We start from the raw sequence: 24,366 nt of genomic DNA on the forward strand, positions 1-24,366 counted from the left end.
GACATGAGGACTGACTATCCTGAGCAAGGTGACAGCAGGGCACAGGTGGGTGCAGGTATTTGGAAACCAAGCACCAGGCTTTCTTCTTACTTTTTAAATTGAGGTGTAAGTCCTATACCATAATATTCATCGTTTTAAAGTGTGCAATTTGGTGGTTTTAGTATATTCACAAGATTGTGCAAACATCATCACTTTCTAAATTCCAGAACATTTTCATCACCCTCAAAGGAAACCCCATATCTGTTAGCAGTCACCCCCCATCCCCCAGTCCCCAAGCCCTGGCAACCACTAAGCTACTTGGTGTCTCTATGGATTTACCTGTTCTAGATATTACATGTAGATGGAATCATATAATACGTGCTCTTTTGTGACAGGCTTCTTTTACTTAGCATAATGCTTTCAAGGTGTATCCATGTTGTAGTTTGTATTAGGACTCTATTCCTTTTTCTGGCTGAATAATGCAGATTAGCTTCTTAGAGAAGAACTTGAATGTGGGGTAGAGGAGAGATGGGAAGTCACCCTGAGGAAAGTTATGGAGTAGAGGCTTGATAACGGCTGTTTCCCCCTTAGCAAGCTGCCCTCTGGATGCCCATTACGAACGCTGTGCCTGCCCGGCATCCTGCAAGAGCCCCAAGCCCAAATGCGAGCTCCTCTGCAAGCCTGGCTGTGTCTGCAATTCTGGCTTTTTGTTTAGTGGCTCCCACTGCATCAATGCCTCTTCCTGCAACTGCTTCTACGACAATAATTACTATAAGGTAAGACCACTGGGATGCTCAGGGCCCAAGAGGGAGATTGCTAGAGGAACACCTGGGTTCTGGTTCCATCTGCTCCCCAGGTGAGGTGAATTTGGATCCATGGAACGGTCCCCAGGGGTCAGCTCTCAAGCAGTGGTTACACAATGGTGGAGTTGTTCATTCAGTATGTGGTTTCGTTGTCATCTCTGTTCATACAATAAATATTTGTTAAGTATCCTCTCTGGCAGGGCACGATGCTAGGCTATGCAGACAATTCCATCATCCTGTGGTCCTAACAGTCTTGATATTCTGTACTTCTGTTCCATACTGGCAGCCTTGATGCAATAGATACTAGAGCAACCAGGTAATGCTGGGTCTTCCTCTTCAATCTGAGGAAAGTGGGGGACCCCTGGATATATAGAGAGCCCTGGACATTGAAGACATTGAGCAGAGCTTCTGGTATGTCCAGCATGTAGAACAGTATTCCAGAATTTTCCAAAGGAACTTGTAAATCCTGACAGGCTACATCAAAAGAGAGAAGTTACTGTTCTTGTCTTCCTTCGCTGATGTCCCCCACCCTCGCCCCATGGGACAGTTTGTCAAGAGCACAGGCTCTGAAGAGGCACAGGCTCTGAGCCAGCACTGTCCAAAAGGCATGGCAATCAAGCCACATGTCATTTTATGTTTCCTAATGAACACATTCAAAAAACAAAAGGAAAGAGGTTAAACTAATACCAATATCTGCTCAATCCTAAATGTTCTCATTTTAACATGTAATCAATAGCTGTTAATAAAATTGTTTACATTTCTCGTTTTTCCATACTAATAGTCTTTAAAAACCCAGTGTGTGTTTGATGCTTATAGCATATCTGCATATCTGAATTTGGACCAGCCGCATTTTAAGAGCTCAGTGGGCCCTGTGGCTGGTGGCCACTGTTTTGAACAAAGTCATCCTAGAGTCAGACCAATCTGAGCATGAATCTTGGCCCCAGCACTTTGCTGGGTCACCTTGGGCAAAGTTCTGTACCTCCTCAAATCTGTTTCCATATCTCTAAAGTGTTCACAATAAGATTTTCTACTTCATCAGATGGCTGTGTGATAAAATTAGATCCTGACACAGACCAATTACTTATAAATGTTAATTATTATTATTAGCAATTTGTGATAACTATCATTTGCAGCCTACTAATTAACAGAACATTCAGCTACTTAATAGTGAACAGTGCCTCTTCTCAGCCCCAGATATTCTTCCTCGAGGTTGTCTCTTTGGGGGCTACTCCCTCCCCACCGCCCCTTTCTTACCCAGTCTCCTGGGCGTCCTTGCATCAGTGTTCAGATTAGCTCCCGCTGTAGCTTGGCTAGAAAGGTCTGCCGTAGCTGTCAGCATCGGGCATCTCTTCCCTGCCCTGGGAGACATGTATTAACTTATTATAGATTCACTTTTGCATTCAAAAATGTTTATTGAGTACCTTGAACCCTCCTGGCATTGGGGCCTCCATGAACAGGGCGTGGTCCTTGCTCTCCTAATACTGTCGGATTCTTTGGGACACATTGGATCTTGGTTCACTCTTTATTCAGCAAATATTTATTGAGTGAGAGCTCTTTGCTGGGCACTGTGCTATGTGTTGGGGCTCAGGTAGTGAGTAAAGATATTCATGGTCCCTCACTGGGGGATTATAATCAAATAATCCCCAAAATAAATATAGAAGTGCAACTGTGGTACTTCCTGGGAAGAAAAAGGCACCCAGAGCTATGAGGATGACCCCTAGTCAGGGAGTCTGGAAAGTCCTCCTAAGAAAGTAGTGTCCCTTGAACTGAACTTGTTGGTTGCCTAGGAATAACTTAAAAAGAAGGGAGAAGGAAGAGCATTCCAGGATGAGAGAACAGCACATGAAAATGGCACGTGGTAGGCAGGAATATCTAAAAGGGGTGGGGAGAGGAAGCGTGCGAGCAAGTTTAGGGCAGGTGCAGTGGCAGAGAAGGGGGCTGGAGCACAGGATGACGGGATCACCCAAGAGCTATGTAGTGTTGTGACCCACAGTTCCTTGCTCTCAGCCCGGGGCAGAGTGGTTCGGCCCCAACTGCACAGAACGCTGTCACTGCCAGCCGGGCAGTCGGGTGGAGTGCCTGACCTCTCAGTGTGGGAAACACACAGTGTGCCAGCTGCAGAACAACCAGTACAGATGTCACCCCCATGGTGAGACCCTCCCCTCATTCTGTCCCCACCTGCCAGCCCTTCAGAGTGGGTGTGACGCCAAGGTTCCAATCTGTCCCCTGATAAGAGAAGCCGGGGTGTGCAACTGGCTGGGTGAGGTGGCTATCTGGCCTGGTGAACCCTCTTCTGTGGACCCCTTTCTTCTTTTGGCAGGCACTGCCACCTGCTCTGTCTATGGAGATCCTCATTATCTCACCTTTGACGGGAGGCACTTTAGCTTCATGGGCAGATGCACCTACATCTTGGCCCAATCCTGTGGCAACTCGACAGGTAGGGTCCCGGCGATGCTCCCATGGCTCGGGTGAGGAGTCTGACAGAATAGGTGGGAATGGGAGCAAATAGGAAAGGCAAGAAAGTAAGGCTTGACATGTTCACCCCAGAAGCAGGACTTTCTCAAGATCAGGCTACTGGGGAAATTGCATCTTAAGACACTTTTCTTTATCAGTTGCTTCCTTGGCTAGCTTTTATTTAAAGGCTCACCTCACACAGTGGCAATAAAGAGACAAGAGAAGCAGCACAAACCTCCACCCCAGAGGACATCCCAGTCCTGAGGGGAGCTGGATTGGCCGCATGCCACGTCAGACTGTTGTGGAAGAGGCAGGCAGTCACGCCCCACTCACACGTGGGTCTGGGCTTCCCTCTTGAACTGCAGCTGGCATCTCTGCGGTCCTTTATCCCCACGGTGCCAGGCATGGGTGCCTCCCTCAGTGGGTGCTCAGAAATGCTGTTGAATGAATCCCCGGGTGCTCTTCACTCTTCTCCCCAAACAGAGCCCTTCTTCAGGGTGGTGGTGAAGAATGAGGAACGAATGCAGGAAGGCACGTCTTGCCTGAGTGAAGTCTACGTGACGCTGCCTCAGACCACCGTCACCCTGCTCAAGGACAGGCGCACTCTGGTGAGTCCAGTTTTTGCACAGCTCTGCTGGGGCTGCCTGTGGGCTGCTGCAGCCTTCTCCCGGCCAGTTCCTGCCGCCTGCAGGGCCTCTCAGGGATAGGCTCCAGAGCACTCCAAGGGAAGAGGTCTTTAGGTTTGCTATGGAGGGTGGATATTAGCATCTTCTGCAGGGCCTTCTGACCCTCAGATCCATCTCTCAGTCTCTTTCCTTGGCCCCACTTTTCCAGGTTGGGGGTCAACAAGTCGCCCTCCCATCCATACCCTTTAAAGGCATCTTCCTGGCTTCAAGTGGGCGATTTGTGGAGCTGCAGACTGCATTTGGTTTGAGGGTGAGATGGGATGGTGACCAGCAGCTGTTTACGACTGTGCCCAGGTGAGGCTGCTGCCACTTCTCCCGCTCTGCCCCTCCCTCTCCCAGGACTCTCCAATCCTTTTAGCTTTGTAGATCAGGTGAGCGCGTTTAGGGTGCTATGGTTACAGACCAATCATCTTTCGCTTCCATTCCAGAGACTAATTCCCAGCCTAGGTAGGAAGCACCTAGCTTGACTGGCAGACCTCCCCTTTAGATGGGGAGACGGGAGGAAAGGGTTTCAGGGCTATGGATAATAGCAGGATATACTCACTATGCTCTGGGAATGTGCTAGAAGGGGTCACTAATGGACTGTGGGAGCTTTCAGAAGAGTGATCACTTGATCTCAGTCTTCGAGGAAGAGCAGTTCATAAGGGAACTACAGCTTTATAGAAATAGTGAACAGCAAATTCAAGAAAAAGCTGGAATGTCTTAGGGCCAGCAAAAGGTTTGTTATGGCTGGAAGGTGAGCGAGAGCAGAAGAAGGAAAGGAGGGGAGACCGTAAAGACAGCTCCAGGCAGGGAGCTATGAGATCCTGGTGTGCCTGGCACCTGGCACAGAATCCTTGATCTGAGTCTGCACCTCTTACTTCTCTGCGCGTCTCACTCATCCCACTCTGCTGTGGTCCCTCAGATGACTAAGGCCCCTTCTTTCCCTTAACGCTGCCTCCTCACCCTGCCCCCTGCAGCACCTACTATAGCAAGGTCTGTGGTCTCTGTGGCAACTATGACGGCGAGAGTAGCAACGACAACCTGATGCCTGATGGTAGGCCTGCACGGGATGAGGACGAGCTAGCCGTCAGCTGGCAGACCAAGGAGGATGTGAACAAGGAGTGAGGACGTCCCCTGCTCTGTCACTGCCCTTCTGCTCCTTTGCCCCTTTTAAGAACCAAACACCCTGCCTGGCATCATCGCTATTCTCCCCTCTTCCTCTACACACCCCCACTTCTGTCCCAGCCATGTCTATGAACTCATTACCAACACGTTCTCCCCTACCATCAGTGATCCTCAGGCAGTCACGAGGAGACCCCGGTCTTGCTTGTCCAGCTCATGTTTTCCCTTCTCCTTTAGGGCTTGGTGTTCAAATGTTCTCCACTAGGGGCTGCTGACAGCCGGGAGGGACTGCTAGGGTAGGGGCCAAAAAGAGGCAAGACTTGACCTTTAGGGCATTTGGGGTGGATCTCTTCTAGGTGCCAGAAGAACAAGGCAAATCCCCCATCTTGTAACTCAACCTTGCAGAACACTCTATCGGGGCCAGAGTTCTGTGGACGACTTGTGGTCTTCCATGGAGCCTTTGAGTATGAAAGGAGGCAGGATGGGTGTGTGTGGGTGGGGGGAGGCTTGGCACCTGGAGTCCTCTGAGGCAGGGTGCTCTACCCTCTCTGTCCCCTCAGACCCTCTTGACCTGGCCTTTCTCCACAGGGCGTGCCTGCCTCACCTCATGGCTTCTGTCTTCCTCAACAACTGTGTGCTTGACATGTGTAACTTCCAGGGGCTGCAGCAGATGCTGTGTGCTCATATGGCAGCCTTGACTGAGACCTGCCAGGATGCTGGCTATGGGGTGAAGCCCTGGAGAGAACCCCAGTTCTGCCGTGAGTCACCCTGAGGAGCAGGGTTTCGGGGATGCTTCCTTCAGATGCATATGAGAGCAGAGGGCCAGCATCTAAGAGAGTTAGCATAGGCTTGGGGTGCCTGATGGAACCCTTTCCCTTCCACACGTGGACAGGGAAATCTGCAGAGTCAGAAATGTCCACTGAGAAAATCAGTCACTTGTAAACTCAGCACGTCTCCCCAGCTGCCCGAGGCTATGCAGACAAGGCCAGCGCCTGCCCGGGTTGCCTGATGCACACATGAAATACAGACTTGGGGGGGGGGGCACCATCACTGACGCACAGCTGCTAAGCATGGCCCAGCCCTCTGGGGAGCCTGCTTTAGGGCAGGGCCATGCCCTTAACTGAGGCCCCATGGGTGCTTCCCCAGCGTTACTTCCACCTTGACCATGTAGCTTGGGCATGTTTACATAGCAGCAGTGTGGAGGTTCTTGGATCAGTCCGCTCCCATGGACCTGCCTCTTGGTAGCTCCCTACAGGTCTCTCTTCCGGGCCCAGTGTAGAAGCTGAGCTCTTCAGTCATGCTTCTCCCACTCCCGCTCTTCTTCTCAACATGGGACAAAAGGCTCTAGCTGAGACCGTCTGAACTCTGGGCTACGAACTAGCTACAAACCTTCTTTCTCTTGTCCTCAGCCTACTTCACGTGCTTCTCACCTGTGCTTCTCCCTCCCCCAGCTCTGGACTGCCCACCCAACAGCAAGTATACCATGTGTGCCAACATGTGCCCTGACACCTGCCATTCAAGTTTCTCTGGCATGTCCTGCCGAAACCGATGTGTGGAGGGCTGTGAGTGCAACCCTGGCTTCGTCCTCAGCGGTCTCCAGTGCGTGCCCCGATCCCAGTGTGGGTGCGTGGACTCCACCGGCAGCTACCTCATGGTGAGCCGCTGGGGCGGGCCTCTTAGCCATGCAGCCAGAAAGCCCTCCTCCAGGATCTGAAGTCTGCAGTAAGAGAGAAGGAGGTGTGGCAGGGCCTGTAGGGCTGGGATTAGGGAAATTCTGGCCCAGGTCTCCTTTCCCTTTGTCTTTCTTCAGCTCTAGCAATTTTCACTCAGACACGGATGGGATCATAGCAGTTATTGCTAACACTACCTGGCAGAGCCTGAGACCCCTGTTTCTCTTCCCTCCCATCTTCTCTGCCCATATGTCCCTGAGTCATTTTCTTCATCTGTGTCTCCCTTGAACTCTTTCCAAACACCACCTTCTCCCCTACCAAGGTCCCTTTCTCTGCCAAAGGACTTGGGTTCCATCCTGGCCCCAGCTTCACAGTTTTCTCAGGGGCAGTATTTGGAGCCAGACTCTCGTCGATGTCACTTCTCCCTTCTTTCTTTGCTTGTTCCTCAGCCAAGTTCTAGAAACTACACCAATGTCTGTCAAAGCCATCTACCACCTGAGGTCCTCTGGAATTTCTTCCCCTCAGCCCCCATTCCAGGCCCTCTGAAGACTTTCTGTCCATGCCTTGCTCTATTATCAATTCCACCTTCTTTAAAGCCCCTTTCACCTGCTCTCGGACACCCAGCCACCCACACCTGTCAGAATTCTTCACCTCCTTTGAGGCCCTGTTGAAATGCTGCCTCCTCCTTGAAGCCTTCTTGATAGGCAAAGTCAGAAAGCAGACCTCTAAACGTTTGTAGCAAGCACTTACTGTCTGTGTTGATGGCAGGAGACTCTCACCGGGCACCCTGCTTGTTGCTTGTCTTCTTCGGGTGCATATCGTGTTGGGGCACATGATCTATGTTTACTTGTTTGCTGCCCCACTCTGCATCATGAGTTCTCTTAGGGCAGGGACATCATCCATCCAGTTCATTACTGAATTCCCAATGACTGGCACCAGGCATATACATATTCTGTTGAAATAGTGAAGGAACAGACAGATGATGGAATGATTGAATAAATGAGTGAATGCCAGACTTTTGCAACTAACCCTGGAGCTTTGGGAAGACAGAAATTCCTTCTCAATGAGCAAGCCAATGATCTGAATAGCTGTGGGCTAACTGTCAGATCTGGGAATGACATCTTTTTCTTCCTTCCTTTCTTCCCCCAGATAGGGCAGAAGTGGTTCAAAGCAGGCTGCAGAGAGCTCTGTATCTGTGAGGGCAACAACAGATTTCGCTGTGTACTCTGGAGGTGCCAGGCCCAGGAAGTCTGTGGTCAGCAGGATGGCATCTATGGCTGCCATGCTCAGGGTGAGCAGTCAGGTGGAAGGTGAGCAGGGGGCTGCCCCTGCAGCCTCACGTAAGGGCATGGCCTTGCCCTGAAGCGGGCTCCTCAGAGAGCTGGAGCATAGCACATCCAAGGGCTGGAAGGCAAAACCAGAGCATTGTCTTCAAGGACCCAGAGAGTGAGGTTGGGGCAGTCCCGGTTCTTGACCTCTCTAAGCCAAGCTGACCACCTGATGCGCTCTGGGGACCACCCCAATGTGGACTCACCAGATAGCACCTCCGGGTCAATGCACCTCCAAACCCCATCTCCTCCTTTGCAGGGTCTGCCACCTGCACTGTCTCGGGGGATCCCCACTACCAGACCTTCGATGGAGCCCTGCACCACTTCATGGGCACCTGCAGCTACACCCTGACGCAGCCTTGCTGGTCATGGTCGCTCGACAACCACTTTGTCGTGGGCACCACCAACGAATTCCAAGGTGGGAACTTGGAGGTCTCCTACGTGAAAGCCGTGTATGTGAAGGTCTTCAACCTCAGAATCTCACTGATCAAAGGCCACAAGGTTGTGGTGCGTGCCTCTGCCTACCACCCCAGGGCCCCACACCAGCAGCCTGTCCCTCCTTGCTGCAGACCTGCCTGTCTGGCTTCTGGACCCCAGGGCAGTTCCCCGCAGCAGACCCAGCCCCAGTTCCTGAGACACACCCTCTGCCCCTTTCCTGCTCCCTGGCCTTGGTCCTGTTTTTGCCCTTGTTCCAAATGCCTTTCCCTACAATGTCCTCCCTGCCTTTGTAGCTGAATGGTCGCCAGGTGGCCCTGCCTGTATGGCCTGCACGTGGTCGGTTAAGCATTAGGCTCAGTGGCTCCTTCATTCTCCTCTACACTGACTTTGGCCTTCAAGTTCGCTATGATGGGCACCACCTGGTCAAAGTGACAGTACCCTCCACCTACGCTGGCCGGCTCTGTGGGCTGTGTGGTGAGTTCCTTGGGCACCTGCCGGAAAAGCCAGGACAACAGGAAGGAGCCTTCCCAGTCCTTGCTCATACACGCTCTTCATACACACGTCCTAAGCACTGGTCCACCGCTTAGGACGTGTGTTGGGTATGTTAGGAGGGTGTTGGGTATGTTAGGTGGGTGTTGGGTATGAGGGTAGGTGTTAAGGAAGCTCAAGGTGAAGAAAAAGTTAACCTTGGCCTGTGGAGTACAGAGTGACAGGGCCTCTTGGGGAAAGACCCAGTCCTGGGGCTGGGTCTGCTTGCAGGGTACTTCTGTGGCCTCTGTTAACTGCTCCTTCCTCCAGGAAACTACAACAACAACAGCTTAGATGACAATCTGAAACCAGATGAAAAGCCTGCAACCAACTCCATCCAACTGGGAGTTTCCTGGAAGTCAAAAGAATACTCTGAACCTGGGTGAGCTGGGAACAGGGGGTGACAGGCATGGGGAGGCGGACCTGGGGAAGAGCTCAGCAGGCCGCCTGCAGGCATCCTCTGCATGTCCCCAATCTCTCCGAGACTGGATTTGATGCCCCTGATGCCAATTTCTCCTGTGCTTACTGATCTAAGTCTTTGGAGAACCCTTTTGGGCAGTCTCTACTGAGATCTAACCGTCTTCCTTCCTGCTGTATCTTCTGACCTTCTACTTGAGGGCACCACTTCATTCGTTTCTCCTGTCCTTACTTACATCCCTGTTTTTCTCTCCACCTTTATTTCAATTTTGGGGAAGCTTCCTCCAACCCTAAATTCCTATCCTTTCCCCCTCTTTTTGTTTAGCTGCTTCTTTGAGGGTGTCAAGCCTCCTAGATGCCAGGGGAATGAAGTGGAACACACCTGGGATAAAAACTGTGATATCTTAACCAACCCTCTGGGTAAGCCTCATCCTCTGCTGGCCCCCTCTGCCCCCAGGGTGGAGAAAGGGGAGGGGGACTGGTCAGGGAGGGAGGAAGAGTGAGACATGAAATAGACAGAAAGTTGGGAGGAAGACGGGTGGAAATGCAGAGGTAGTGTGCACTTCTTAGGAGCCTGATGGATAAGCCTTTTTTATTTGCATCTCAGGGAACAGGTTCTCAGTAAATACAGGAAATGGATGTTGAATTTGCCCCAAGCAGCTGCCTGGTTCTGCTCCCTTCCCAGGCTTCTCTTCTCTCACACACCTGTGGTTTTATCCTCCAGGACCTTTCTCCCAGTGCCACGAGGTGGTACCCCCACACTCCAGCTTCACCAGTTGTGTGTACGGCCAGTGCGGGACCAAGGGCGACGCCCTGACCCTGTGCCGCTCCCTGCAGGCCTACGCATCCCTGTGTGCCGAGGCCGGCAGGGCCCCTGCCTGGCGGAACAGCACCTTCTGCCGTGAGTGACCTGGCCGGCACTCCTGCAGTGTGGAGGAGTCTCCCCAACCTTGTCCTCTCCTCCTTTCCCTAAGTTCTGTTCCTAGGTTCTTCCCTCCTAGCCTGGTCCTCAGCCCCCACAGGGGGCCTCCTCTGTTCTCCACTTTCCAGTCTCTCCAAGCCCAACCCCCACCCTCTCCTTGTTTCCTTGCACTCGGAGCCGCTCCAGCTGATTCTCACATCATCCAAAACGGTCTGCCCTCCTTTGGTCACTGCATCTTTCCCCTCTTACCTGTTCCCTTTCTTCTTCTGTCCCAGGAACTTTTTTTTGCTTAATTGTAAAATATACATAATGTGAAATTGCCCATTTAAGAGACTTTTAAGCATCCAGTTCTATAGCATTAAACACACTCACAGTATCGTGCAACCATCACCACCATTCACCTCCAGGACTTTTCCGTTTTCCTAAACTGAAACTCCGTCCCCAGTAAACACTAAATCCCCATTCCTCCCACCCCAGCCCTGGGCACCCACCATTCTCCTCTCTGTCTCTACAAATTTGACCAGTCCAGGGACCTCATGTGAGCGTGCTCACACGGTGTTTGTCTTTCTGCGACTGGCTGGTTTCACTCAGCACAGTGTACTCGAGGTTCATCCATGTTGTGTAGCACGTGTCAGAATTTCCTTCTTTTTAAGGCTGAATCATATTCCATGGTATGGATTGACCCCATTTTGTTTATGCATTCATCTGATAAACATTCTTCATGCCCCAAGATCAGGGAGCTGGAAATCACTCAGCCCTTCCTAACGCTAGTTTCTTTTTAGCTCTGAGGTGCCCATCTGGCAGCAGCTACAGCCCCTGTGCCAACCCTTGCCCAGCCACCTGCCTCAGCCTGAGCCCCCCACGGGATTGCCCGGCAGCACTGCCCTGTGTCGAGGGCTGTGAGTGCCAAAAAGGCTACGTCCTGAGTGGAACCTCCTGTGTGCCCCTCAGCCAGTGTGGCTGCACTGACCCCAAAGGCTCCTACTACCCGGTGAGAGACCAGAGCACAATGGGTGCCCTGCCCTTCCAATGTTTACAGGTTAGGGGGCAGAAAGGGTAGGCAGACCAGTGCTGGGGGCCGAAGAGCAAGCTGAGAGAGGGTAGCGACGGAGGTAATTGCTGGTAAAGCTAGCCTCATGCAGAGTTCAGGATGGTGGGCACCCAGTCTATCTCTGGCTTCCAAGTCTCTTGCATGCTCACACCCTGCAGGTTGGGGAGAGCTGGTACACAGACGACACCTGCTCCAGGCTCTGCTCCTGCTCCACCTACAACAACATCTCCTGCCTCCAGACCTCCTGCAAGCCTAGCCAAAAGTGCGGGCCCCTGGATGGGCTGATCCGCTGCCGCGCTGCAGGTATGAGGCCCCCGAGCATGCAGGAGACCTCACAGCCAACAAAACAAGCTCTCCCGTTTCCCCTCATGCTCTCCTCACCGCCATCTGTGGCACTCTGGTCTGTGGCCCTGCCGTACCAAAGAGCTTCTGGTTGGAAAGGTGACCGCTGCCCTATCTGTCAGGAAGGGCTCCTTGGAGTCACTCCTGGTTCTCCATAGCGGATGGGCCATTAGAAGTCTCCTTGGCAAGATAATACCTGTTCCACCCACAAGCCTCACACCAGCTGGAGCTTTTTGTCTTGATTCTTTTCTTTGTCTTCCTTCCCTTTAGAAGCCCCCTCACCTTCACATCTTTTCCTTGAAGATGGGGAGAATGCCTGTTCTTGACAGAGGAAGAGCATTCCTCAGCCACCTCTCTCTCCTGCAGGTATGGGAGTGTGCCGGATCTCAGGCACCTCCCACTATGTGAGCTTCGATGGCAGTTACCACGCCATCAGGAGCACCTGCACCTACGTCCTGGTGAAAACGTGCCACTTCACCATGGACCTGCCTTTCTTCAAGATCAGTGGCGAGAATGGGAGGAGGGAAGACCAGTCCCCTGCTTTGTACCTCCGCCAGGTCAACATTAACATCTTTGATTCCCTGATCATCTTGCAAAAGGGCCACCGTGTGCTGGTGAGCTGGGTGGCAGGGGCTGGGACAAAGGAAGCGAGTGCTGGGGAGAGGTTCTGGTCCTTCTTTCTACTCACGTGCCCCACCTTCCTCTGCAGATCAATGGCAAGCAGTTCACCCTTCCCTCCACCAACAAGGTCCGGGGTGTCAGCATCTCTGCAAGTGGCATCTACACTGTGCTCAGTGTTTACATTGGGCTACAAGTCAAGTTTGACGGCAGTGGGTTCTTAGAGATCGAACTCCCTAGAGTCTATTATGGAAAGGTGAGTAAAACACCTGTCTTCTCCTAAGGGACTCAGCCCCCCTGCAAGGGGTGGGGCCCTAGACCCAAGAAGTCACTCCTCAGAACAGCAGAGGAGTACCGAGTGCTCCTTTGCCCTTAGAGTGGAAAAGGGGGTGCCAGTGAGAAATGCTCTCCTGCCCCCTACCCCAAATCCTGAGACTACCCCTTGCCTACGCAGGTCTGTGGCATGTGCGGGAACTTCAATGGTGAGGAAGAGGATGACCTCATGATGCCTAGTGACGAACTAGCTCAGAATGATACTGAATTTGTGGACAGTTGGCAAGATAAGGAGGCCAACCCAACGTAATTGTCCCCATATCTTTCTGCCTTTCCATAGGAACACAAGCTGGCATTCTAGATCACGTGGCATGCCTGGGCTAGGGAGATCAGAGCACCTCCTTTATGCGTGCAACTTACCAGGAATGGCTTCTGGGGGCTGGGAATCTATCTGGGGAAACATAAAAGTCTTCCTTTTTTGGTTTCAAAGCACGGGAGGGAACCGAGGCTGCATGGAAGGTGTCCAGAGCTCAGATCAGCTTCCCAGTGAAGACAAGAGGCATCTTCAGGGTCACTCGGGAGCACCACATCATTTCCATAGCTGGGGCAGTGTCTGTCCCTGTGATGATCTCTTTCCCTTACCAGTTGCCAACAAGATGAGCAGATGAAGACCAAAAGAGAAGACCAGGAGGAGCTAACTGCAAACTGCGGGCCTGATCACCTAGCAAGAGCTCAGGAGCAATGCCATGTGGCCTTTCAGGCTCCGGCCTGGGCCGAGTGTGCCACCCACGTGGCCCCTAAGCCCTTTCTGCTTCGCTGTGTGCTCAACCTCTGTGAGTTTAGAGGTCTACACAATGCCCTCTGCGTGTCTCTGCAGGCCTTTGGGGCCGCCTGCCAGGCCCAGGGGCTCAAGCCCCCAATCTGGAGAAACAGCAGTTTCTGCCGTGAGTGTCCCCTACTGCCCCAAATAGCTCCCAAACCCTGGTTCTGTCTGTGGATCTCTTAAAACTGCCCTGTTTTCCTTTCCGATTATTTCTGACCTGTTTCTGACCTCAGTGTCTCTGACAGTAGTGTTACAATAACCTCTGAGCCAGTGCCCCTCCCACCAGGACAGCACAGGCTGCCTCTCATCTACTTCGCTAACACTGTCTTTCCAAGGGATGTGTGATCCTGTTACTCCCCTGCATGGCTATTGCCTGCAAGATTCAGTCCAAGCCCTTGTCTAAAATGCACAACAGCCTGCACACTGTCCCAGCCTCTCCTCGCTCGCCCCTTTCCTGTGTGCCTGCCGTCACCTGCACCAAAAGACCCCATTCCCCACGCAGACCTTGCTGTTCCACGCCTGTCCCTCCCTTTATACATGCTGCTCCTTGCACCTGGAAAGTTCTCCTCCTGGCAGACTTCTAGGTATCCTTCGGTAGCTCCTTCCTTTATATTAAAAAAAAAAGTTACATAGCATAATATTCACCCCTTTTAAAGTGTACAATTCCCTGGCTATTAGGATCTTCACAAGAGTCTGCAACCATTGCCACTATCTAACTCCTGAACCTTCTAAAATTTAAAACAGTGCTTAAAATGTTCTTACTATGTGATACATTCATATGGTTCAAAAACTTTAAAACTATGAAAAGAGTCCCAGTGAAAAGTCTGCCTCCCATCCTGGCCCCACGGGTCCAGTTTCCAGCCTGCTGGGATCAGAATCTCAGTCTCTTTCCAAAGGTCCTCTATTTAGGCACATACAGATGAGTGCAGATTTACTTTCCTTATTTTTCCACGAACAGAGTTTGAGACACAGGATTTTGCACTTTAGTTTTTATTCATTTGACAATCTGGCTTGGAGACCCTACCACATCAGATACTCTCCTCCATGTCAGAGAGCCATGTCTCATCTTGTTTTGCAGCTGAGTGATATTCCATTATGATACCATACTTCATTTTTCATAATTTATTTAACTAGTCTCCCATCCATGGACTTTCTAGTTGTTTTTGGCCTTTTGTCTTCCGTTCTGCCCTGGGACAGCCATTCTTCTTCCTCTCTTCCCTCGGACCCTGGCATGGACCCCACAATCACTGAGTCTCTGCTCCCCCCCTTCTCACCCCCGGCTCTGGAATCCCCTGCCCACAGCACCTACACAACCTGTGTCCCTTTTGCTTACCTTTCTCCTGGGGCCTGGAAGGCGGTGGAAGGACACCAAAGTCCTTTGCACCTGTGAGGAGGGCTGCATTTGTCACCCCGACCACATGCTGCAGTGGATAGCCTTACACAGCCATGATTTTCTGTGTGTGTGCCACACACATGTGTAGGGGAAATTCCTAGATGTGGAATTGTTGGGTCAGGGACGCTGTGCATTTGCACTTTTGAGGGATGTTGCCAGTTTGCTTTCCCGGGGGTTGAGGAATTTACATTCCTGCCAGCAACGTATGAATGTCCATTTCCCCACAGCTTCATCAGCGCAGAGCATTCTTACACTTTTGAATGTTTGCCAGTCTGAAGAATAAGAAGTCTTAATTTGCATTTTTCCTATTCTGAGTGAGATCGCGCATTCTTTCATATATTTAGGAGCCATATGAATTCCCCTTTCTGTGAACTATCTCTTCATACCCGTTCACCAGTTTTCCACTGGGTTGTTGGTCTTTTCGAACCATTTTTTACAAGTTCTTTTATCTATTACACAGAGTAGCTCTTTACTAGTGCTACGAGCCACAAAAAATTTTTCCAGTTTTTTATCTTTGACTCTTTTCTTGCCATGCAGAAAGAATTTATATATAGTCCGGTGGTCAAATCTGTTAGTTTGTCTTATGGCTGCTGCATTTTGAGCCACGGTTACAAATGCCTCCCCCTCTGAAGTTTAGGCAGAAGCTGCCCATGCTTTGCTCTAGTATTTCTATGGTTTTATTATATTTTAGGAAATTTTTTGATCCACAGGAATTTATCCTGGTATATAGTGTAAGATGTGAATCAACTTGGGCTTTATTTTTTCTCAGCATTACTAAATGACCAGTCTCTCTTTTCCTGCTGACTGAAATGCCATAATTTATCATATACTAAATTCCCACATGTATTTGGGTTTTTATATGGGCTTTCTCTCCTCTTTCATGGTCCCATCTGTCTTTACTTACTTGTAACAATGTTGTGATCATTGAAAGTTTAAAATGTGTCATAATTTCTGGTAGGGACAGTCACTACCCACTGCTTTTTCCTTTTTACAAAGAAAAGATTTCTTGGCTCTTCTGGTTTGTTTATATCTTCAACTCCACTTTAATATCACCTTGTCTTATTAGAAAACATTACAAAAATCTTTTTGGTGTGTTTTATTAGGCTCATTTAAATGTATAAATTAACTTAGGGAATCGTGCAGACTGCTGCCCGCGAACACTCCCCTTTGTTCTCAACTGCTTTTGCCTTAAAGGGCTTGATTTAACTCCCCCAACAGAGAGAGCAGCCCCCTGCTCCGTGCCCCTATGCGCCTCGAACACACACGCCCGCCACACACTCGCCGACCACACACATCAAGGCCCTGTGGGAGCTGCTGGCTGACCTTTGTCTCCCAGGCTGAAGCAGGAGAGCCCTTTCTGCCTTTCTTCCCCCAGCCCTGGCACAGAGGCCTCCCCCACGCTCACTAAGTCTTTCTCTCTCCCTCTCCTCCCCCGCCCAGCTCTGGAATGCCCCCCCTACAGCACCTACACGACCTGCATTCCTCCCTGCTCACCTTCCTGCTGGGACCCGGAAGGCCAGTGCAAGGACGCCGAAGTCCCCTCCCCCTGCGAGGAGGGCTGCATTTGCCAGCCTGGTTACGTGCTCAGGGAGCAGCAGTGTGTGCCCAGGGCTCAATGTGGCTGCTGGGATGCCCAGGGCCGCTTCTTCCCTGTGAGTGGGGAACAGAAGTTAGGGTGGGGTCCACACACCTTGAGGATGGCACTTTTTCCTTTCCTCAGCCTTTATTGGCCTGGGGTGTGAAGGCTGGTGACAGGGCAGGGTGGGTTCCAGTCAGGCCTGGGCTGGGAGAGTGTGGCTTAGGTTGGGATCTGAGGAATCCAAAACCTGGGATGCTGTCCAGTGCAGTGGAGGAGCATGGCCTTGGTTTGAATCCTGATGGTGCCCTCAGGGGACTGTGTCTCCTCAGTGTCCTCATCTGGACGGAGGGCCCAGTAGTTACCTGCTGAGCAACCTCGAGAACAGTGTGTGTGAGACACCAAGCACAATGCTTCTAGGGGGTGGTAGGAGACAAACGTGCGAAGATGGCTCCCTACCTGCCTCTGGCCTGGCCCATTAAGCCATTCAGACTGCTGGCTTGGGCTGAAGGGGAGAGGAAGGAGAACTGGCGCTTCCCTCCTCACTCCCTGGGGCTTCCTGTGGCTTCCACAGGCAGGGAAAACCTGGCTCTCCATCGACTGCACCCGGAACTGCACCTGCAGAGCAGGAGCCATTCAGTGTCATCCCTTCCTCTGCCCCCCGGGCTCCCACTGCCAGCCCAACTCCAGTGGTGGCAAGAGCAGATGTGTCCCCCACAGTAAGAGAGGTATGTGGGGAGGTGGGAGAGGTGGAGCCAGAGGGGCTGAGGCTGGGATGCTCTGGAGAGGAGGGGCTGAGGTCAGGCATGGGGTGGGCCTGGGTTCTCATCCTGAGTCTCCCCAGCTTTGTGCCTGCCTGCAAGTCATGACCCTCTCTGGGATTCAATCCGTGAGGGGCAAAAGAGGAAGGTGGACGAGGAGATCCTCTCTGGTTTTTAATGGGGCTGGGGGAGAGGAAAGTTGTGGCTCAAGTATCAGGGGAGCTCAGGGCTAAGAGGGAGAGAGACAGGAGACAGCAGGGTGGGTGAGGGGCTCTGGGGGGGCATGTAGCAGGGCAGGGTGCCTTCTCAGTGTTGGCCCTTCTCGGCAGAGTCGGAACAATGCTCAGTTCTCGGAGATCCCCATTACCGCACATTCGATGGCCTCAGATACCACTTCCAGGGCCGCATGACCTACACTCTGATCGAGACCGTGGGCACGCTCCCCAGTGGCGTGGCACGCCTGGTCGTGGAGGGACGCAACAAAATGTCCATGCCGCTCAGCCTGATCTTCCTGCATGAAATCATCGTGATGGTCTACGGCTACACAGTCCAGCTGCAGGCTGAACTGCAGCTTATGGTAAGAGCTGGGCCAGGCCAGGAGGTTCTGGGGAGGCAGCCTGGGCCATGGGAGGCCATCTGGAGCAGGCAGAGCCAGGACTCTGAGTCCCCCAGGAAGTTCCTGACAGTGGCTGCCTGGTTATAGAAGTCAGAGTTAGTGTCACACTCACACCATGGGATTAAGCAAAAGACTGGAGGGAGACAGGGGACAAGAGAGAAGGAGAGAGCCTGTGTGAAGGTGGAGCTGGCTGAGGAGGTACCAAGGGCGCTGACTCTGCCAATGTTTTTGCAAGGAAAGAGCTAGGGCTGCAAAGGCAGCAGATCTCGGGGAGGCCTTTGCCACGCAGATGGTGAAGCCTACTGGGGCATCTCATTCCATGGAATGGCGACAGAAGGGGGCGCTGAGATGCACCGAGACAGGTGGAGCCACAGTGGCAGCGGGGCAGGTTGACTCGACTCCCCGAGACTCCTGTCTTCCTTTTCCAGGTCAACGGCCAGAAGACGGCCACGCCCTACAACCCCGATGAGCATCTGCTGGTTACCACTCGGGGCCATCGACTGTATCTGATCACTGACTTTGAGCTGGTTGTCAGCTTTGATGGAAGGAACAGCGCAGGTAATGGAGGCTAGAGGCCTGAGGGCAGAGGGGGCGTTTCTGAGATGGGGTGGGCAGGACCACACCTCAGACAGAACAAGCATGGTGAGAGGACCCCTGCCTGGGAGAGGGGTGCTGAGCTCCAGTGGAGGCCCCCCGAGGTTTGAGAAGGCAGAGAGGTGGGCAGTCTTGCTTTGGATGTTCCCTTCCTCCTGCAGCGATCTCCCTGCCCAGCACGTACCAGGGGCTTGTGCGTGGCCTGTGTGGGAACTTTGACAGGAACCAGAAGAATGAGTTTATGCTGCCCAATGGCTCCCTCACTCAGAACCTCAGCGACTTCGGCAACAGTTGGGAGGTGGAGATCAAGGGAGGCCTTCCCCACTTGTCCAGGTGAGAAGGCTGCAGCTCAGGGCAAGGAGGCCCAGCCCCTGGGGCATGAGCAACAAACAGCCCGGTATCTGTCCTCACCCCACCCACCCCCATATCCTCAGCAGAAGAGGAAACCCACAGGCAAGTGCCCAGATGCACTTGCCAGGTTCCCCTAATCCTGTGGGGGGCACCTGCCATCTGGATCCCAGTCTGTGCTTAGGCCCTCCCCTCACACTCTCAGTTCTTCCTAAATTCATGAGCCTTCGGGTGCCTCCCCTGGCCCTTGGCTCTCTCAGCCCCAGGGCCATCCAAGAGGAGGAGTACAGAGAAGAAAAGCCGGGCTCTGATGTGTCAGGATGCAGCCCGGAGCACCAGAGGCTCATCAACAGCACCCGGGAGTGTAGGGTGCTGGTGGCTCCCCAGGGCCCCTTTGCTGCCTGTCACCAGACTGTGGCCCCAGAGCCCTTCCAGGAGTGAGTCAGGGGCCCGGGACACGGGGAACTCCTTTTCTCCTGGTCCTGCTGCCTGTCTCTGACTTTCCCTGTTTGTCCGGCTTCTATCTTTGTGGCTTCCATTCCTCGTGACCCCCGCCCCACACTGCCTGATGTCTTTCTGTTGGGGCTTTCAAGGCCTTATGCTACAGGGCTGAGTGTTCCTCTCTCCTCCTCACCCTCGACTGTCCCCGCTGCCCCCCCAGGAACTGTATGTTTGATCAGTGTGTCACCTGGGACCCCAAAGACCAGGAGGAGCTGCGCTGCCAGGTCCTCAGTGGGTACGCCATCACCTGCCAGGAGGCAGGCACTGCCCTGGCCAGCTGGCAGGACCACACCCACTGCGGTGAGGCCCTGAGCTTCCCCCTGCTGGCCCCGCACCCCCTCAGCCATTTCCACCTCTGCCCAGCTCTGTGCCACCACCATTGCCCACACTTGGGTCTTCCCGCCTGGGTCCCCCATTTCTCAGCTCTCACCATGTCAGTGTCCTCCCAACTGGAGCGCTCTCTGGCTCTGCCAGGGAAGTGTCATCCCTGCCCTGCCGCCCATTTAGCTTCTTCTCACCTGTACCCATCTTCGCTCCTCCCATTCTTTTGCATGCTTTAATGTCACACACTCAGAACCGGCCCACTGTCTGGCTTCCATGCCTGTGTCCCGTGGGTGGCCTTGCTCCCCCTCCAGCCCCACACTCCCTGCACCTGTTGGGCCAGTCCTAGCCTGAACACTCTGTGACTCTGTCCCTTCAGCCTTGGTGTACCCAGCCAATACCATCTATCAGAGCTGTATGACACCCGGCTACAACTCCTGTTCCAACCTGGCAGCCCCCAGGGATTGCAAGGGCCCCTGGGTGGAAAGCTGTGTCAGCCTCCTGGGCCGCATCTACAGTGCCACCCAGAGCCTCCCCCTGACCCTCTGTGGTTGCACCAACAACGGCATCTACTTCCAGGTCAGGGGATGTGGGAGGCCCTGCGGGGTGGAGGTGTGGAGGGAGGAAAAGGAGTCCCTCTTCTCCAGGCCCTTCTTCCCTCTCCAGAGCGGTGACAGCTTTGTGACTGAGAACTGCTCTCAGTGCCACACCTGTGCCAGACCAGAGGTCCTGCTGAGTGAGCCCCTCAGCTGCAGTGCTGGGGGAGTCTGCACCCTGGGGACCCTCACTCATGGCTGCTTCCAAGGTGAGCCCGGACCTCCCCTTGGCTTTAAGCTGCCTCTATACCCTGGGGGTCCTTGGACGGAAGACTGTCCCTCCAGTCCTATGCCTGGAACTCCTCCCCATTGATGCCCAGAAATTTGTGCCATTTAATTCCGCTCCTCCTCACTCAGCCCCTTCCTGTTCGGGGAAGGTCAGAAGTTAAGGACCTGATGTGTTCTGAGCATGCGCTATCTGCTAGGTACCGGGCACTTAGCATCGCTCAGCACTTGGTAACGAGTCTAGTTTCTGCATTTTATAGGTAAAAATAATGGAGCTCAGAGGTGAGCAGTTTCCCCAGAGCCTAGGGCTGGTGAGTGCGGAGCCAGGAATGGAGGCTACTGCTTTACCCCCTGGGATCCTTGCTCCTGGCCCCCTCGCCCTGACTGTGGGTGTCCCCCCAGAACCCCCCTCCACCCAGTCCCCTTCATCCTTGTAGAAAGCCCACGTCTGCAGAACCCCTACCAGAACGATGGGCACTGTCAGGAGCAGGGCGCCCCCTTCACCTGTGAGTGTGACTTTGCTCACGGAGGAGACCACTGCGTGGAACTTTGGGACATGCTATCCCCGGAAAATCCAGGTAAGAACTTCATCCCAGGCCCTGCGTCCTCACAGTCCCTCCCCCACAGGCAGCTGCCGCTACTCCGTGTATACAATGTTCACATCTCGTAGGCACTGCTATGTATTACAGACATACAACGGAGAGGTAATATACTATTAATATAATCTATATTATAGAAAATATAGTATGGTCCCTAGAGATGAACAGGACCGGGCCTCAAAGTCCCTGTGCTTTTCTCCTACCCACATTTTCTGGAATTTCTCTGAACCCCAGGTCTCTTCTGAGGTCTATATGCCTCACCCCCACTGTTATTCCCCCTCTTGCATCACTCTAGGCCTCCCCACGACATTTTATTGTTCTTTGCCATCCCAAACTACAATTCCCCTGAGCCTCTGGGCCAGTGGTTCTCTAACTCTAGCTTACCTAAGGTTGGGCATTGCGGGGGGGGGGGGGGGGGGGGGGGGGGGGGGGGGGTAGGGCTGGGTGGAGTGACTTGTTTAACACACTCATTCTGGGACTCACCCCTGGAGATTCCGATTAGGTAGATCTGGAGTGGGCCCAGAAATCTGCATTTTTGACGAGCTCCCAGGTGGCCGAAGGAAGTGATTCCAGAATTCTTCTGTTAGAAACACTTGCAGATATGATTGATGCCCTGGACTCTGGGGATTAACTGGATGAACATTCCCCTAAAAGGCTTATGGGAATTGTGCACCCAGAAACAGAAAGGGTTTGGGGGGAGAGCGACACATTTAGGCCGTGGAACCCCTGGGGCAATGTCCTGCTGGGGAATCAGCCACAACCAGGGAGTTAGGAGCATGTAGGCGCTTCAGGGTGGCAACCACAGACCAAAGGGAGTGTCTCCTCCTCCACCCCTCCCCATCCAATTCCAGAGGCGGCGTGCCACTTTGTGGTCCCCCTGTTGGGGATGCTGGTGGCCATGGCAGTCACAGTGCTGGCAGTGATCAGAAATAGTATTTTCAAGAAGAGGAGGAGGTGAGTTCTGGAAGGGGGGATGAAGCGGGGGCAGCTGGGAGGTGAGTGAACGGAAAGCGGGCACCGATCCCCTGTTCCCTGCCATCCCCTAGAGAGAAAATTTGGAGCCAGCACACACAGGCTGGCAGACACAGGTGAGAACCACCCCGCCACCCGGAACCCGGACCACCAGGAGTCAGGGAGGCCTCTAATACAGGTTTTCTCGCTTTCTCCTCAGATTCTGTTCCCAAGCCTGCCTTTAAAGTCACTCAATTTTGAGTTGTCCTCAAAAGAGGAGAGATAAAATAAAGTTATTTTGGGGATGTGAATTTCCACATAATCATGGTGGAGGCAGGGTCGGTGAGGTGGGCCTTGGGGGGAGAAATAGGAAGGAGACAGGTGTGGGGGGCCTAGGGCTCGGTAACCCACATGTCCAGAGAGAGGAGGTCTGAGCAGGTGAGGTCTGTCCCTTAGGCAGAGCCAGTGTCTGGCTTCTGGGACTCAGGAGAAAAGATTGTATTTGTCATGTTTCCCCCCAAGGAGTCCTACTCCTCAGAGGACTTGGCCTCTGTGCTTCCTACCGGAGGCAGTGAAAAGAGGTCCTGAGGGGTTTGACATTTCTGGTGACGAGATGACTTGGAGATGACTTGCTCGGTAGAGGCTAAGAATGGGAAATGCAGCTTTTTCCAAAGGGCGGCCTCGCTTGTGCCCCTCTGAGGAACCACCCCCACTTCTGCAGGCATCCATTTCCCAAAAAGGCCAGCGGGTTACTATGGCAACTGAGGGTGGGGTCTGAGGCCTTTTGCTGAGGAGTCTTGAGTCCCATCCTAGGAGTGACACCCCCAACTCAGCCTGAGGTCACAGGGTTTCCCAGCCGGCATGTCCTTGTTTGGGGGCGGGGGTTGGGGGACGGACGGACATTCTGCTTGGGCTCAGAGAAGAAAAAGAAAGCTCCCAATTTGGGGAGGTTGGTCAGGATGTAGGACCCCAAGGGACAGGGGACCTGGGTTTGGGGCACCAAAGGTGGCAGGGTTCTGAAAAAATGTCCTTACCCTGTGCTTATACTCCAAGATGACCAGCTCTGTAGCCACATTCCTTTAAGGAAGCAAGACCTAACCTGGCTGCAGCGAGGGCCCCGGGAAGGAGGGGTGACCATGGCCAGGCTATCCTGCCCCTTAGCTGGGGGAAGCAACGCACACTCTGAACTGGGTGTGGCAGGCACGCTCAGGAATTCAGGAGCTGGGCTGACTGTGCTTTAACCCGGGTGTCACGGGGCTTCCTGCTGCACACTCACACAGACCTTCTCCTGGTCGACCCTTTGCCTGTTCTTCAGCTGTGACCTACTCCTTCCCTGGCCAGCTAAGGCCACCTTCTCTAGCCAGGTGTCTGGTTGTCAGGGGAAGGGGTGGCCTGGGCTGACACCCCCCAGATAGGCCCTTTTCTAGACCCAGACCCCCTCAGTCCTTGGCAGGACCGAGTCCCTTTCTCCCTTGGAGGTGAAAATATGGATGATATCTCTTCAAGTGAGGGGACTCCAGAAGCTGCTTCAGGTGGGAAACTGGAGATGAGGTCACTGCCCAGAGGCTCCCTGGGCTGGGAGAGGCAGAAGCTGTGATTATGACCCTGCACCAACCCCACCACCACAACAGGGGTTAACGGAGAGGCAGAAATGACGAGTTGCTCCACCAGACAAAGCTGCCCTAGTCCAGACCTGCCCCTGCAGGTGTCCCTGAGGGCAGCCGACTGCGGGGAAAGAAACGGAAGATAGCAGAGAAAAAACGATGGGGATTGGCCCCATCAACTTCCTGTTTGGGAAGAAGACACTGAGTGGTTTCCCCCTCCCCTTCCCAAGAGGATGGGAAAACCTGCCCGGGCAGCATCTGGAAAGGGGGAATTGTCCTGGCCCAGTCCGGCATCTATGCGCGCCCGTGCATGCGTGTGCGCGCGCGCACATTCGGGGGCCTGCATCATCCACCCTGGCTCTCTGCACCTCCCCCACAGCTCATGCAGACATTCTCCTCCCAGGCTTTTAAACCAGCCCCAGCTGTCAACATCTGGCCCACATCTGTCTCCATCTGACTGGACCCCCATCCCAGTGGATTCCACCCCCCACCCTGACCCCCACACTACATGGGGCTGTAAAGCGGGGCTGTGAGCTCAAGGCCTCCTCTTTGCTTCAAACAAGCACCCTCCCAGGGCTAGGGAACCAGGGCTAGAAAACCAGGGCAGGGGAGGAGGGGGCAGCCCCACCCCGGAGGTGCCCCAGGCTCTTGGCAGAACCATCTGGAGCTGTTAGAAGCAGCTGCTAATGACTCATCTCCCACTGCCCCCACCCCACCACCTGAAACACACCCTGGGGTTGGGAACTCAGCACCCAGGCCCACCACGGCCTTTCTCCAGACCTCCTACCCCTCTGCACACTCCGCCTCCTCAGAAGTCTATTCCATGCCCCGCTCCCAATTACCCC

At 53.4% G+C, this 24,366-nt stretch overlaps 1 protein-coding gene across 1 annotated transcript; it reads left to right on the top strand.

The window, feature by feature from the left end:
• The first annotated feature begins 3 nt into the window (after positions 1-3).
• Positions 4-24,310, top strand: LOC114493897 (zonadhesin). The gene is made up of 35 exons (XM_036020077.1): positions 4-45; positions 531-755; positions 2,790-2,931; positions 3,103-3,219; positions 3,720-3,844; positions 4,071-4,216; positions 4,882-5,025; positions 5,383-5,490; positions 5,615-5,784; positions 6,478-6,680; positions 7,846-7,987; positions 8,284-8,531; positions 8,756-8,936; positions 9,261-9,372; positions 9,733-9,827; positions 10,132-10,308; positions 11,112-11,320; positions 11,539-11,683; positions 12,089-12,336; positions 12,432-12,596; positions 12,795-12,919; positions 13,259-13,557; positions 16,270-16,481; positions 16,980-17,124; positions 17,496-17,743; positions 18,211-18,340; positions 18,538-18,709; positions 18,985-19,161; positions 19,386-19,525; positions 19,926-20,125; positions 20,213-20,351; positions 20,805-20,945; positions 21,818-21,920; positions 22,013-22,054; positions 22,138-24,310. Exons 1-35 carry the CDS (start codon positions 4-6, stop codon positions 22,160-22,162), a joined length of 5,442 nt encoding a protein of 1,813 aa, XP_035875970.1. The 3' UTR covers positions 22,163-24,310.
• The last annotated feature ends 56 nt before the right edge of the window (positions 24,311-24,366 follow it).

Source organism: Phyllostomus discolor, chromosome 3 (genome assembly GCF_004126475.2).
Source record: "Phyllostomus discolor isolate MPI-MPIP mPhyDis1 chromosome 3, mPhyDis1.pri.v3, whole genome shotgun sequence".
NCBI classification, from domain to species: domain Eukaryota; kingdom Metazoa; phylum Chordata; class Mammalia; order Chiroptera; family Phyllostomidae; genus Phyllostomus; species Phyllostomus discolor.

Excerpts from the sequence above, each read along its gene's own strand:
- LOC114493897 (XM_036020077.1), top strand. The coding sequence starts at position 4 with ATGAGGACTGACTATCCTGAGCAAGGTGACAGCAGGGCACAG. Across the intron at positions 18,710-18,984 it reads GGCCTTCCCCACTTGTCCAG|CCCCAGGGCCATCCAAGAGG; the intron begins GTGAGAAGGCTG and ends TGGCTCTCTCAG. Across the intron at positions 22,055-22,137 it reads ACACAGGCTGGCAGACACAG|ATTCTGTTCCCAAGCCTGCC; the intron begins GTGAGAACCACC and ends CTTTCTCCTCAG.